The sequence below is a fragment of the Poecilia reticulata genome, chromosome 20, assembly GCF_904066995.2.
Source record: "Poecilia reticulata chromosome 20, P_reticulata-male-v2, whole genome shotgun sequence".
Lineage (NCBI taxonomy): Eukaryota > Metazoa > Chordata > Actinopteri > Cyprinodontiformes > Poeciliidae > Poecilia > Poecilia reticulata.
The window spans coordinates 16,174,105-16,188,542 of NC_088849.1; the positions used below are offsets into that span (position 1 = coordinate 16,174,105).

General features: G+C 38.6%; 3 protein-coding genes across 4 annotated transcripts in view; all 3 read left to right on the top strand.

Annotated features, from left to right (window-relative positions):
• The first annotated feature begins 490 nt into the window (after positions 1 to 490).
• On the top strand, positions 491 to 7,663 carry cry-dash (cryptochrome DASH). Its single transcript, XM_008396200.3, has 14 exons — positions 491 to 705; positions 2,302 to 2,474; positions 3,656 to 3,749; positions 3,954 to 4,084; positions 4,194 to 4,342; positions 4,623 to 4,711; positions 4,817 to 4,890; positions 4,991 to 5,080; positions 5,232 to 5,311; positions 5,399 to 5,458; positions 5,555 to 5,712; positions 5,869 to 5,988; positions 6,156 to 6,332; positions 6,886 to 7,663. Exons 1-14 carry the CDS (start codon positions 643 to 645, stop codon positions 6,991 to 6,993), a joined length of 1,566 nt encoding a protein of 521 aa, XP_008394422.1. The 5' UTR covers positions 491 to 642; the 3' UTR covers positions 6,994 to 7,663.
• A 178-nt stretch (positions 7,664 to 7,841) lies between these two features.
• On the top strand, positions 7,842 to 12,082 carry myd88 (MYD88 innate immune signal transduction adaptor). The gene is made up of 5 exons (XM_008396199.3): positions 7,842 to 8,289; positions 9,100 to 9,231; positions 10,270 to 10,447; positions 10,719 to 10,810; positions 10,909 to 12,082. The coding sequence occupies exons 1-5, from the start codon at positions 7,980 to 7,982 to the stop codon at positions 11,061 to 11,063; spliced, it is 867 nt and encodes a 288-aa protein (XP_008394421.1). The 5' UTR covers positions 7,842 to 7,979; the 3' UTR covers positions 11,064 to 12,082.
• A 1,944-nt stretch (positions 12,083 to 14,026) lies between these two features.
• Positions 14,027 to 14,438, top strand: part of oxsr1b (oxidative stress responsive kinase 1b) — a 45,265-nt gene continuing 44,853 nt past the window's right edge. The window contains exon 1 of one of the 2 annotated variants that reach the window (XM_008396197.3): positions 14,027 to 14,435. In XM_008396197.3, the coding sequence (XP_008394419.1) occupies positions 14,366 to 14,435 (70 nt within the window). In that variant the 5' untranslated portion in view covers positions 14,027 to 14,365. The remainder of the gene's footprint in view (positions 14,436 to 14,438) is intronic. The other variant, XM_008396198.3, reaches the window with a different exon arrangement.

The window sequence follows — 14,438 nt, forward strand, 5'->3', positions numbered from 1 at the left end:
TTTTCTGATCTCCCAGGACGCGGAATCCTGGACGCCCAGCCTTATGACTGAAACTTTTGTGGATCCGCTTGAACGGACTGCCATACAACGTATTAATGCGCAAAAAAGAGCTGTATTTGTAGATGTTTTGTTTAATTTCATTTAAATAAAAACCTGTTTCACCCGTCTGATAATGTTTCATTCTTACAAATACCTCTGTATTTAAAACAGGATGTTATCATAAAAAGATTAGTGCAAACATCTGTGATAGCTTTTCATTTTAAACGGATAGGATATTCTGATGAAGGAAGAGATATTTTGTCTCCATCTCAGAATTGAGATTAAAGTCAGATTTTCCAGTTGCCCTAATCCTCTTCCGCACGTTAGTCTTAAGAACACAATCAATAAACAAATATCAAAGACAGAGTATTACAAAGGCAATTTATATTGAACTGCGCCAACAATGATGCTCCTCAGCAGCTGTTAGAAAACCGTCTTATAAAACCTGAGGTTTTGTAACGTCGTGCCTGAAAACGTGACGTGAACGCAACAGCAGCCACAGCAACACCGAGAAGTCAAACACGGACGAAGCGCTTCCAGTCAGTTACTGGAGTTTTATTACTTTTCATGTAAAACTTCTGTCCGTCTGTAAACTAAACTACAATGTCAACCCCTCGTACTGTAATATGTTTACTGAGAAACGACCTGCGGCTTCACGACAATGAGGTAGGAATGTAAACTTGCAAATAAACGTGTGGTAATGTTTTGTTCGGACTTGAATGATTAAACTGTGGAGCAAAATTAAATGCTAGCAAATATATGGCATTTATATTTGCCATATTTACCGATGAGTTTACAAATCTACACATTTAAGACGGCATCAAATTGCACAAGGACTTCAAATTTTTTCTTTACTTCCGGCACAATTTCCTTCAGAATAAAAGCCTCAACTTCAGAGTAAAATCAAGATAATTTTTTTCTATCAGCGAAACTGCCTTTATAATTCGTCACTTATAGAACAACCTATCATTCTGCTAATTTGATATGTCAAGATGAAGTCCAACAACTCAAAAATAAGCCTCCACACACCTTAAGAAATCCTGTTGGTCATCTATTACCCTGCTGTTTTTTTTATTATTATCAAGTTTCCTTTATTATTCACTTTTTTCAATTTTTACAAAATTTGTATGAAAAATAAAATAAAACAAAAATCAACAGGCATTCTAAATCAACAGGCATTAATCTAATAAATTCTAGATGATGACATTTTATGTATGAATTCTTCTGATATTTTGGTTTGGATGTTTCCTTTTAATAACTGCACATTAAGGATAAACATGATGCAACGTAAACCTAACATGGCTACGGAGTGAATATTTTTCAATTATTTTAATTGAAAAACATTAAAGCTTCAACTATGATACCAAAAGAAATGTATCATTAAAAGTCAGCGTTTGTTTTCCCTCGACTGGGTTATTTAAACCACCATATTGAAGTAGTATTTCATGCTGCAAAATGATTCAATATTTTGATAATTTCTATTTTAATTAGGTATAACCTAAGTTGGACTTACGTAAAATTACATAGTTACATTTAATACTAATGCAATTAGGTCTTCTTCATTTGCCATAATGTTTTTCATAACATTTAGCAATTATTTCAATACATAGACTTAAACAAAAACTATATTAAAAAACTACTACTATGCAGTATCTCTATGTATTTTTGCTGTTCTCCCTCTGCATGCAGGGTTCTCTCCTGGGAGTCTGACTTTTTCCTACAGTCCAGAAACTTGACTGTTTAGTTAACTGATTACTCTAATTTTCCATTGCACGTGTATGGATCTTCTGCTCTCCACAAAGCAACATTTGTAAAATTATTACTTGACACTCGCTGGATAATTTGAGCAGCTATGTCACTGTAGGTAGTCAGCTAACAAACATGCTGATCATAGCATGCTGACTGACTAGAAACAGCCGTTTTGAGAGTGTTGGGTGGCACTCCATTAGTGTCCATCACATGTGTGCGTTTTTTTGTTTGTTTGTTTGTTTGTTTTTTTTAAAGATGGAAAATAGTTCCTAATAATCAGTCAGTTTGTCTCTCTTGGAAGTAGTGCACATATGTAATATCCTCCTTTCAAACATCCAACAACCTGTCTGAAATGGGAAAAAAATTAAATAATTCTAGATTTTGTGTTTTAAATACCAGCAGACAACATGATTTAATTACATTTGTGGTTTTTATGTTTTTTTTTTTTTTTTTTTTATGTTGCTCTTTTCCCGGATTTATAACAATCCTGACATTGTGCTCTTTGATTTCCAGCTTTTCCACTGGGCTCAGAGAAATGCCGAACACATAGTCCCTCTGTACTGCTTCGACCCCAGACACTATGTGGGTACGTACAACTTCAACCTGCCAAAGACGGGACCTTTCCGTCTGCGCTTCTTACTGGAGAGCGTCCAAGACCTCAGAAACATGCTGCTCAGCAAGGGCAGGTTGGCTATTCATTTTATAGCTTTATATGATTTATATGGGCTGGAGATTTGACTCAGGGTTCCCAAACAGTCTGGAAAAGTATGGAAATATAAAATAAGTGCACAGAAAAGTCCATGTATTTCCAGTCTTTAATCCCTATCCCAGAAATGTCCAAACTTTTTGTCACATGGGCTGAAATCATCACGTTGAAAGTTTTTAAAGGCCATAAAAATGTGATTTTTTTTTTTTATTTGTATAAAACTTTTCCTGTCTCTTCTTAACAACACCAGGATATGGATCACTGTTTCTTTTAAAACTTTTGTTCTTAGTTTTTAGGAGTTTTATAAATCAAAATAAAATGAGGTCTTTCTGAGTAAAAGTTGATGGACATTTTTGGTTCTACGTGCTCAAACCAGATTGAAAACAAAATCCGTGATCATAGAACATAAATAATTTGTGTTGAACCTAAAATTTTCCTTCTGGAAAAAATGTGTCTGTAAAAAATTTCCATCTACATTAATTGTGTTGTGCTGGCCAGCCAAATATACCATTCTTCATTTGTGGTTGTTTCTTTTTTTCTTGTTTCCTTCTTTAATTGGTTCCATAATTAAGTCCTTGTGTCTGTTGTTCCTTTCTTTCCATCCATGTGTTCTAAATACCTTCTTACATGTTTTTCCATTCTTTGTGTCCCTACTTACTTTCCTTCTGTTTCTCCTTTCTTCTTTTCCTCCTTGTGCTGTTCCTTGCCTACTTCATACCTCAAGTACCCTTCTGTTTTTTCTTGTTTTGAGTTTTTCTAGGTTTCACATTCATTCATTACTTTAGAACTATCTGCCGTACATTCATAGTCAAGTTGAGTATTTTCAGTTTGAAAATGAGCTCAAAGAACTGAGAATCCCGGAATGTTGAATCTGGAAAAGTCTAGTACTTTTTACACCAAACATTTGGCAGAACCCTGCTCTCTTGATTTGAGGATATATTCCAAGTCACACAGTGTGCAGAAAATGTTTTTTAGCTTTCTAGGACTACATTAACTCGTTTGTAACAGGATCAGGATACATCTGGGTCTAACATTGCTGCTGCACACATTGTTCCCGTAACTTTTTCCGCCCAGCGATCCCTCTGCCCAGGATGCAGCTGCGTGGTATTATGCCAACTGCGAGTCGTGTGTGTTTGTTTATTTTTTTTGTGTGTGTGACAGCAATCTGGTGGTGAGGAAGGGTAAGCCGGAGGAGGTGGTCGCTGACCTCATCAAGCAGCTCGGCTCCGTTAGCAGCGTGGCTTTCCATGAAGAGGTACTTTGATGTTCTCTTCATCTTTAATGTATTTTATTGTGATTTTATGTGGTAGACCAACATAAAGTAGTGCATATTTAGGTAGAAAGTGTCTGTTTTTTCTTATTTATTTTCTTTTTTACATAGGAATTGCAGTATGTATGTGGATGAATACCTTGTGTAAGGCATGAAAACATATTTTTACCTCCATGTACTCACATCCAGGTCGCTTCTGAAGAGCTGAACGTGGAGAAAAAGGTGAAGGAAGTCTGTGCTCAGCTGAAGGTGAAAGTTCACACCTGCTGGGGCTCCACGCTGTTCCACAGGGAAGACCTGCCATTCCACCACATGTCCAGGTGTGGGGAGGATGCTGCTCGGCTGAGCATAAAACAAATCGGATTCCTGCTGTAGAAGCTACTTCAGGAGAAAGAGATTCTAGGAATGTTGTTTAATTCTTGCTTGCAGGCTGCCTGATGTGTACACTGAGTTCAGAAAGGCGGTGGAGAGCCAGAGCAGGGTGAGGCCTGTGCTGCAAACCCCCGAGAGGCTGAACCCCCTTCCCCCGGGGCTGGAAGAAGGAGCCATTCCCACAGCGGAGGACCTGCAGCAGCCTGGTGAATGTTCAAAGAGAAGAGCTTCATTCCAGTGCTTTCCCCTCTACGTCTTCATATTCTTCCTTTCAAACTAGCCTGGACTCCTAAAGTTCCACAGTCTTGCATATTTACCATGCGTACGCAAACTAAATCCACTTCTCCACATCAAACTTCAGTAGAAAATGGTTGAGCATGAATCTCTTCACTAAAACCTCAGCTTTTGTTTAGCCGGATCCCAGTATATAGTTGAGCCTTTATGAGTCATTGTGTTTCATTGTTTTTGTGCTGTTTAATCATCCAGAGCCTGTGACTGACCCTCGCTCAGCTTTCCCTTGCACCGGTGGAGAAAGTAGCGCCCTTGCAAGACTCAAACGCTATTTCTGGGACACCGTGAGTGCAACCTGCATTACAGAAATATACAAACTTCGTTTTATTTACTGTTGATCAAAAAAAAATTTTTGAAGGAAATATAAAGGGTCCTGAATAATTTTCTAGGATGCTGTGGCGACTTACAAAGAAACTCGTAACGGCTTGATCGGGGTGGATTACTCAACAAAATTTTCACCTTGGCGAGTTCTTCTTTTAAATATCATTTTCACTGTGGATTATTTCTCAGATGTTCCCCTTCTTGTTGCTTCTCTAACATGTTTCTATGATACCGCATTGCAGGCTGGCTTTGGGATGCATTTCTCCGAGGTACATTTACCATCAGATCAAAAAGTACGAGAGGGAGCGGACAGCGAATCAGAGCACCTACTGGTCAGTATTCGTACCGGTATCAGTGCCTCTTGTTAAGAAGTTAATACACAATCTTTTTTGTAATTGTAATGTGACAAAATATTGAAATGTTAAAAAGGTGCACCCAGAAAACAATCTGGTCACCATTGTTTGAAATTTGCTTGTGTTGCAGGGTCATTTTTGAGCTCTTGTGGAGGGACTACTTCAAGTTTGTGGGCATTAAGTACGGAAACAAAATATTTCAGGTCAAAGGTAATGTTAGAAATTTTTTTATCTGTTGTTAATGTTGTAAATATAGTGTATAGATCTAAAAAATTCAGTGTTGCAATTTAAATTCAGGTCTTCAAGGAAAGTCTGTTCCATGGAAGATGGACACGAAGCTGTTTGATGCATGGAAAGGTTGGAGTTCATGGCATGCAGTCGATCATAAATTAGTCTCACACTAGAATAAAATTCATGTAAGTCTTGGTTTGTTTGTGACCTTTGCACTTACAGAGGGCCGTACAGGGGTGCCCTTCGTGGACGCTAACATGAGAGAGCTGGCGCTGACAGGCTTCATGTCCAACAGGGGGCGGCAAAACGTTGCAAGTTTCCTCACAAAGGATCTGGGCCTTGACTGGAGACTTGGAGCTGAGTGGTTTGAATATCTGCTGGTATGATGTGGAGACATTCAGTATATTACTGATCAGTTTATTTAACTGCACACACACAAAAAAAAGCCCATCCTAATGATTTTATTTTTGACAGGATTTATTTATTTATTTTTTTTACATTTCTGCATGTTTACCTTGATTCTTTTTCTTGCAAAGATTGATCATGATGTCTGCAGCAATTATGGGAACTGGCTGTACAGCGCTGGCATAGGAAATGACCCCAGAGAAAACAGGAAGTTCAACATGATCAAACAAGCTCTCGACTATGACAACAATGTACGTTTAAAAAAATAAAATAAAAAAATTAAGCTTATCTTATTCACCTTCTGTATTTGTCTGGATCTGGAAACAAAGTATCTGAGTCACACTTTGCTTTACGGTCACAAGTATAGATTTGTGAAAACCTACTGATGCGTAAACGTGGGCTCATGCTTCTGCTTCAGGGGGAGTACGTGCGTCGGTGGGTTCCAGAGTTGGGCGCCATAAGAGGGGCAGACGTTCACACACCCTGGAACCTGAGCTCTGCCGCACTGTCGCACGCTGGCGTGTCGCTCGGTGAGACTTACCCAAACCCCATTGTCACGGCGCCCGAATGGAGTCGACACTTAAGCAAGAAACCGGTAGGTGTTTTAGAGAAAAGGGAAGTGAAAACTTAAAGGGAATGGTGCTTTTTTTCTATAACAGCTGCAAACAATGGTGAGAGAAAGGGAATGCATTCCCTGAATCATTACATATAAGTAGAGTTTACTTATAGTTTTTATTAAGGGGAAGGAATATTTCATGAATTAGGTGTTGAATAATATAACTTACTATTTTTTTTTTGTTTTTATCTTAATGTCTCATATTTCTAATTAAATAGGATTCAGTATCAAGGTTCCTACTCTTCTGAAATGGTCTAAGTTATAATCAAAACTTCATCTTATGGTAAATTTTTAATATGCATGAATTATTTAATCATTTTACTGTAAAGAACATCAATTTTGGTTTGAAATTGTAAGAAACTGCAGTTTATTTTCAGTCCTGTTTTGCGTGTGTGTGTGTGTGTGTGCGTGCGTGCGTGCGTGCGTGCGTGTGTGTGTGTGTGTGTGTTTTCTTTACACTCTTCAATGTCGAACTATCTATGATAAAATCGATTCATACAAGTCAACGTTTGTTGACCTTTTTTTTATGCAGGGCGGTGCAGGACCATCACCAAGAGGAAAAAAAGGCCCGTCTCACACCCCCAAGCAGCATCGAGATAAAGGCATCGACTTCTATTTCTCCAGAAGTAAAAACCTGTGAAATGTCTTACTGCAGAGGATGGATGGTCTTTCAATCTAAAGACTGAGTCCAGCTGCAAATTCGGAGTTACATCTGCTGTAAATGTTTACACAATTACATAGGGAAGTTGTCTGAAGAGAATGTTGGTTTGTTTGCTACTGAAAGCTGAACTGATACCATCATGCCTCACAAAAGCATTCACACCCCTCAAACTTTTTCACATCAATGTATTTTATTGTTTATGTTGACAAACTAACACAAAATTTGCTTAAAATTGGACATATGAAAAATGTGGTAGTTGCAGTTGAAGTTACAGTACAATATAATTCTACAAAGTATCTCATGAATGAAAATGCATGCCATGCTTCTAAGAATTGTGTCAGCCCACCACATAAAATACATTTTTGCTTGTCATGTGACAGAGTGAAATAGTTCAGGGCGTAAATACTTTTGCAAGACACTTCATGTGCCTCATATACTCTTTTCACTGGGTCTCACAGCTGCACTTCCTGTTCTGCAGATGCGGCAGCTGAACCACTGAGAACTGTTCTCATTTTTATTTTTCATCCATCTTGTCGCCATGACTGTTACAACCAGAAGGACAATACGGGTTATTTTATCTACTTAATTTTGGTGCTGCAATGTCTTTGTTTGAATAAATCTGGATAATAAAGTTGGTTTTTCAAAACTCCACAGGAACAAAAAAAAAAGTGTCTTAAAGCTTTATTTTTTTACATATTTATATGAATGAGAACCTTAAGCAGTTCTGCCAACATTAGATTTTAAACATTTCTCTGCAGACGGATGAGCATATGAATCTGACTGAGGTAACTTCCTCCCAGATGTGACGCAGTCGGCCGCAAACACTTCCTTGTTCCACTAAAAGCCAGGTGGGCTGTGCCTAACTACACAGCCAGCCTTCAAAATCGCACAAGTCGCCACCAGAGGTTGTTTTCCTCTCATTTTAAACACGATCCAGATCGTGGGGAAACAAAACAATTTTCAACATGGACGGTACCGATTCCAAAGTCAATCTCGGTTCGATCCCTCTGGTTGCGCTTAATGTGACCGTAAGGAAAAAGTTGGGATTTTATCTGAACCCCAAACACACGGTGGCTGCCGACTGGACGGCTGTTGCGGAGACCATGGGCTTCTCTTACCTGGAGATAAAGAACTACGAGACTTCCAGGAACCCCACCAAGACCGTCCTAGACGACTGGGCGGCTCGGAACTCGGAGGCTTCGGTCGGGAAGTTGGTTTCTATTCTGGAGGAGGTGGAGAGGAAAGACATCGTGGAAGATCTCCAACCTTTGATAGGTGCGCAACTTGTACAAAATGTTAAAACACAGTGATGCAATTGACGTGATTTGGTAGACTAACAGAGCCGACCCACAGTTGTACGGGGCCAAAGGCAGAATGTGATTTGGGGGTTCATTTTTAACTAAGGCCAGATGCACAGATTAACGTTTTCGTAGTCGGTCTAACTTCCGGTTTTCTCTGGGGTTTGATCTCCCGATTAAAGTTTGGACACCTGTAATAAAGCAGAACAAATAATGGGCTGCAGGTTTCTTTGCAGGGTCATTAGTTCTGAATCCAGTCGAAAATGAAGCGAGCATGAGAGTATCCCCCGTTTTTGCTACCAACTACATCCTAATTTCATCTGATTCTTATTCTGTCCATCTAGTGTGTGAATTATTGCTCAACAGTATGTCACTAAAACTTAAAAACAATTGTCAATATGTTTTTTTTCCCCTAATCTAGATATGCAAATGGATTACAGTTAGTCATATCTACTTTATTAGATTATATATTTAAAAAAACAGCAAAAACATCAACAAACCTCTCACTTTATTCTTTATTATGACGCGTGACTTGGGGGTGGGGGAGGCATATTGCAAGAACTGATGGTTGCCCATTCTGCCTCCGGATTTTCTTCTTGAGAGACAAATTTATGGTTCCATCTCTTATGACAAGTGATTCAGGTCCTAAAACAGCAAATGTGTGTTAGTTCACTAAATGGTTGATTTCACCTTAGAACTGGGACATTTACTTTTTCACATTGAAGTTGCTTTTGACAGCTTTTTGTGTCTTCCCTATTTCCATATACATGTATGTTTTTGACACCAGACGAGGATGTCAGGAAATACCTTGAGACCCAAAAGAAGAAAGCAGAACCGCCAGTCCAGGTTCCTGAGGTCGACAGCTGTGTCCCTCGCACACCAGAGAGGTCTGGAATCACCGTGGACGACGTCCCAGGAAGTTTGTCTTTCTCTAAAGTCACTATTACACTTTTTCTCTGAGTAAAATATTTACAACAAAGATGTATTTGACACAGTCTAGATCAGCTGAGATGCTTGATACAAGAAGTGTCTTAGCTTGTCGTTTCAGATTCAGTGATCAGTTTGCAGGATGCCTTTTGTTCGTCACTATAGAGGCTTCATGTTGCTTATCTTGTACTGAGATGCTCAGCCACCCTACATAAGGAAAACCTTTCATCTAATAAAAAAGACAAGTGCATGTGCCCTTACAGAGTATCCATACTCCTTCAAGTTCTTCATTTTTATACATTACAACTACAAATTAATATATTTTTTATGTGTTATATGATAAAGTTGTCCCAAAATGTAAAGTGAAAGAAAAATTAAGCTTTTTTTTTAATATACTTTTTTTACAGATGAAGTTGGAAAAGTGAAACGTCTTGTCACAGACTCTGTGTGATTTCTGACTGTCGCCTTCTGACACATGAACATGCTTTTTTATGGAATATACCAACCCGAAAGCATGATGCTGCGACAGCCATGTTTCATTGTGCGGACGGTGTATGGCGTGTTACGCACCGTTTGTTTACTACCACCCAAAGCACTTTGAAAAAAGCTTAGAAAAAGTTTTGTGTTTTTCATCCCTATTTCATTCTTTATGCACTATAAAATCCTTCCTATTAGAGCTACTTGTTTCTATGTTCTCAAAAGAATAATTGTAGTAGTTCAAGTCTAACCATTGCTTCTGAGCAAAGCATCAACACAGGAAAAGCGCCAAGTTATCTCAGACTGATGCCTTATCAGAAAGTTTGTATCGCTCTCACTTTCGTGCACAGCCTCGTGGGTTTTCACGTTTTGCACATCAGTCATAAATGCAACAAACAGCTTTGGACTTCTGTGGAAATCTTTTTTTTTTTTTTTTGTCCATGATTGTGTGGGCGAACGTCTTGCATTCTGGTTGCATTTAATGTCTCTTTTTTTTTTCTTTTTACCCTAAATTAAAGTTTTGCTGAAACTAATCGAAATGCATTGACCCCAGGTATCACGGAGATGTTTGACGCCTTCATCTGCTACTGCCAGAGCGACTTTGAGTTTGTCCTCGAGATGATCAAGGAGTTGGAGCAGACGGAGTACAACTTGAAACTCTGCGTGTTTGACAGGAATGTGCTCCCAGGCTCGTGTGTGTGGACCATCACCAGTGAGCTGATTGAGAGAAGGTGGGCGTTGTGTTACCGATACAATGCTCTTTGTTTGTTTCCTAACTCTTAATTACTTAACTTTTTTTTTTTTTACAGCAAGATTCAACTTTCGGTGATTGTGGAGACTTAATTAGGCTCAAACAAGTTGAATTGTTAGTGTTTAAACATAAAAATGAGAAAAACAAAAAAAACAAAAACTTTTCACCTGCAGAAAGTCTTCAGATTTCCCCACTTTCCTTTTGTGTCACATTCAGGTCATGACCTGTATTGTGTGTGTTCATGTGTGCAGGTGTAAGAGGATGGTGGTGGTGATTTCTGACGAATATCTGGACAGCGATGCCTGTGATTTTCAGACCAAGTTCGCTCTCAGCCTCTGCCCTGGTAAATAGGATTTTTATTTTCTATTTCTTGCCAGTTTAAAACGGCGCACATTTGTATTTTGCAACAAACTCCGCAACTAAACCGTAAACATTTTCCAGGGGCTCGAAGCAAACGTCTCATTCCGGTGGTCTACAAGTCGATGACAAAACCGTTTCCCAGCATCCTGCGTTTCTTGACAGTATGCGACTACACCCGGCGCTGCACCCAGGCTTGGTTCTGGGTTCGGCTCGCCAAAGCGCTCGCATTGCCCTAACCGCAGCGCAAGGAGTGGATTTGTATCTGTGGGTGCCTTTTACTTTTACTGCATTGTAAGTTTTATGTTGGACAATGATCAGATCATATGCATTGTCTCCACATATATTGGCATGTCTGCTGAAGACGTGTGAAAAACCTTAAACTATGACCACACACTGAAAATTTTTTAGAAACATCAGACCTTCATTTTTTATATGTTGGATTGGTGAGGAAAAAGGCTGGAGGAAATGGACATTTTTCTTTTGTTTTGTTTTTTTTTAACCACTCCTCTGTGCTATTTCCAAGACGGTGTCATCTTTCAGTATTTGCCTGTGTTTCAGTATTAATTTATTTTGAATACATTATCAGCTTGAAGGGCAAAACAAACATTCAAAATCCCATGTGTGCTATAATAAGATATATCTCTGTAAATCAGTGTGAGATTTGCTACTGCGAAAAAAAAAAAAAAAATCAAATAAATATTTTAAGGCTTTTTACACATATTTACCAGGGATGCCAATAGATATTGTCGTCACTTTCTCCCTCTCTTTATGTGTGTACTGTCCTAGCACTGGAACACGCTAAGGATTTTAGCAAATTTTAATTTACTTCCCCTTACACTTCCATCATCATTCATTTCATGTGGCGCAACATTAAAGTTCTCAATATGTTACTAAAGTATGAAAGTTACATTGCTTGTTACTTTCCAAGTGTGGTATATCTTTTCAGATGCAGGGCAGGATGTGCTACGTTTTCCGTAAAAGTTTTTTTTTAAGTGTCTTATTTACTTCCTCTGTTGAGTCAACATTAAGACGAGATTGGAGCTGAACAGGAAGTGAAATTGTGACTGTAATTATTGCACAAGCTTAGCAGATCTTTGCCTCTTGCTTTTTATGTTTCAGATTAATATGTCTACAATTTTTTTTATTTTTTTTTAGAACTATTTAATTATAAATGAGTGCGTATTTTACCTGTATAAATGTTTAGAAAATGATTGTTTGAAATAATTATAAATAAAACCACTTTTTTTTTCTTCTATGCGGAGTTTTTGTTTTGAAAAAGTACGTGGGAACATCTGAAAGCACGGGATGCTCTGGAGTTACGCTTAATTCAGTGTGATTGTGAAATAAAAATACATTTCCAGCAGATGGCGCTGTTGAACCCTAAAATTACAAAGGGAGAGCTCACATGAAAGCTGTTCTTTCCTTGGCTTTTTTTTTCTTTAAGCTTTTTACCCGTGCTGGAAATTCGCCCTTTCGCTCTGCCGAGCCTTTTATGTTAAACAGAGAGTAGAAAGACGTTGAACATATTCTTATTTATTTCAGTCGAAAGGTTGATTCACAAAGTTCTTCGCAAATCCGAAGTTGGCCTCCGTTTCGGCACCTTCTTTTCGTTGAAATAAGGGAAGTTTCACTGTTAATCGAATCTGCAGCACCTTTCCACTGCTGTTGTTTAAAGTGTGAAATTGAATTAGATGTCAAAGTGTGGGAGCTGTCCGCTGGCTGAGATAAGGTCTATCCCTTATTCGTTGCTTAAAATACACACATTTTCTGAATGTAACTTATTCTGATTCCAAAGAAAGAAAAAAAAAAGATTACATGTTCTTTGTTACATTGTGAATTGGAAGTAGGTGAACAAATATGGACCTAATCCATCAAAAGGGTGAAATGGCCCTTAAAACATGAGTCTAACAAATAAGAGACCGACTTTATTGTTGTAACTCACATCCTCCTTTCAACTGCAGAAAAGTCAACAATAAGAACGAGCCGTGCTATAATCGGGACATATTCTACAATCTCCCTGTTTGTGTGAGGCAGACACTGACACTTATCGGCCCTTCCTGGAGTGTTTTCTCGGCACAGCTTTGCTAAGTGATGCTTATTTATTTGAGCCATGTAGTGTCGCACTTCCGCGTTTAAGGCAGTCCCGAGATGAATCAGCTCTGTTTCTTCCAAAAAAAAAAAAAAAAAAAAAAAAGAGAAAACAGATTTCTTTAGCGTAATCTCGGATTTACGGTGTGACGTTTGACTCATATGCCACATATGCCCACTGGTGGATGCCACACAAACTGGGGGTCCTGCGTGGGCAGATGACGTCCCCGGTTTTTACGCATATGTGTCACATCAGCTGCAGTTCTTAATATCACCAGAAAGCCCTGCTCTATACCAGGTTGTTACATAATCACAGTTTCGCACTTCATAATAGTTACAAATATATAAAGAACGGATGCAAATTTATCTAAGAGAAAAGTAACTGGACATACGTCAATAGTGTGCGTTATGTCAATGTGATGTTCAGATTAATTTGGAGAATTCTGTTGATGCAGGATAAATAGAAGCTGTCCTGCCTATGTAAAGTTAAAATAAATGTTTTTACTTTATTTTCTTCTTACTTTTGTACTAGTCGAATATTATTAAGAACTTTTCCGTCCAGCCACCGTAAGGCAAACTAGAAGTTTTAATTAAAGGAAAAAGAGCCTATGATCTAAAATATTTGTAAGAACTTTAATGCTGAAGAAATAAATTAAGATGAGTTTATATGGTAGCTACTACTTTTTCCACATTTTTACAATATTTCACAAAGAACAACTTCTAACTTCTAACTCAATGGGAAAATTAGAAACTTTAGAGAAAATTAGGAGAAATAAAAGAAAACCCATAAATCAATAGTTCACTTTTAAGTAAACGTCTTTTTTTTTTCAGTTTAGCATTACAAAAATCACCCTGAGCTCACAAAAAACATTAAAAAAAAACGTATAATCGGGTCGTCCATACATACAAGTACTGCTATTCTTGGCCTTTGTTGAAATGTGATATTAGTTAAATACCAAAAAATATATATTTATCGTCAACATGCACTGTACTTTAGGCATATCATGCAATAAAAAAAAATACATTGAAGAAAATAATAACTATAACAAATGATGAGGAAAAAAAATCTAATTTTCTTATCCCTCCACTTCTCTGATCTCACTTTAAGACGTACCGACTTCAACGCAGCACGCACGGAAAGTCCAGCCAATCATAACATGTAACCTCATCTTGAAGCGCAGGACCCCGGCTTGATCTGGCAGGCCGAGCCGAACCTATCTGGTAGCTGCAACCGCCACGAAGGTCCAGTATTTGCACGGGAGGAATGCGGTAGGCGGGGCCGCGCTCGGCTGGTGTCAAACTTTGGGAATGACAGGAGTGCTGCGGGATTCGCAAAGAAGGGGAAGTGTCGCCCTTGCTGGCTCTGTTTGGATTACTTTGACTTGTTCTCAGTTGCAGTTTCTGGCGGATTTAGCACCTTTTCCACAGATAGTAACAGACTCTCTCAGCCATGTCCGAGGACCCGAGCTCCCAACCCTGGTCCATCAACAAAGATGATTACGAGCTCCTGGAGGTGATTGGTA

Bases quoted from the DNA above. Each gene is read 5' to 3' on its own strand.
- myd88 (XM_008396199.3), top strand. From the start codon at position 7,980: ATGGACGGTACCGATTCCAAAGTCAATCTCGGTTCGATCCCTCTGGTT. The intron at 8,290-9,099 runs GTGCGCAACTTG...TTTTGACACCAG, and splicing joins AGATCTCCAACCTTTGATAG to ACGAGGATGTCAGGAAATAC. The intron at 9,232-10,269 runs GTTTGTCTTTCT...CATTGACCCCAG, and splicing joins CGTGGACGACGTCCCAGGAA to GTATCACGGAGATGTTTGAC.
- cry-dash (XM_008396200.3), top strand. From the start codon at position 643: ATGTCAACCCCTCGTACTGTAATATGTTTACTGAGAAACGACCTGCGG. The intron at 5,989-6,155 runs GTACGTTTAAAA...CTTCTGCTTCAG, and splicing joins CTCTCGACTATGACAACAAT to GGGGAGTACGTGCGTCGGTG. The intron at 6,333-6,885 runs GTAGGTGTTTTA...TTTTTTATGCAG, and splicing joins GACACTTAAGCAAGAAACCG to GGCGGTGCAGGACCATCACC.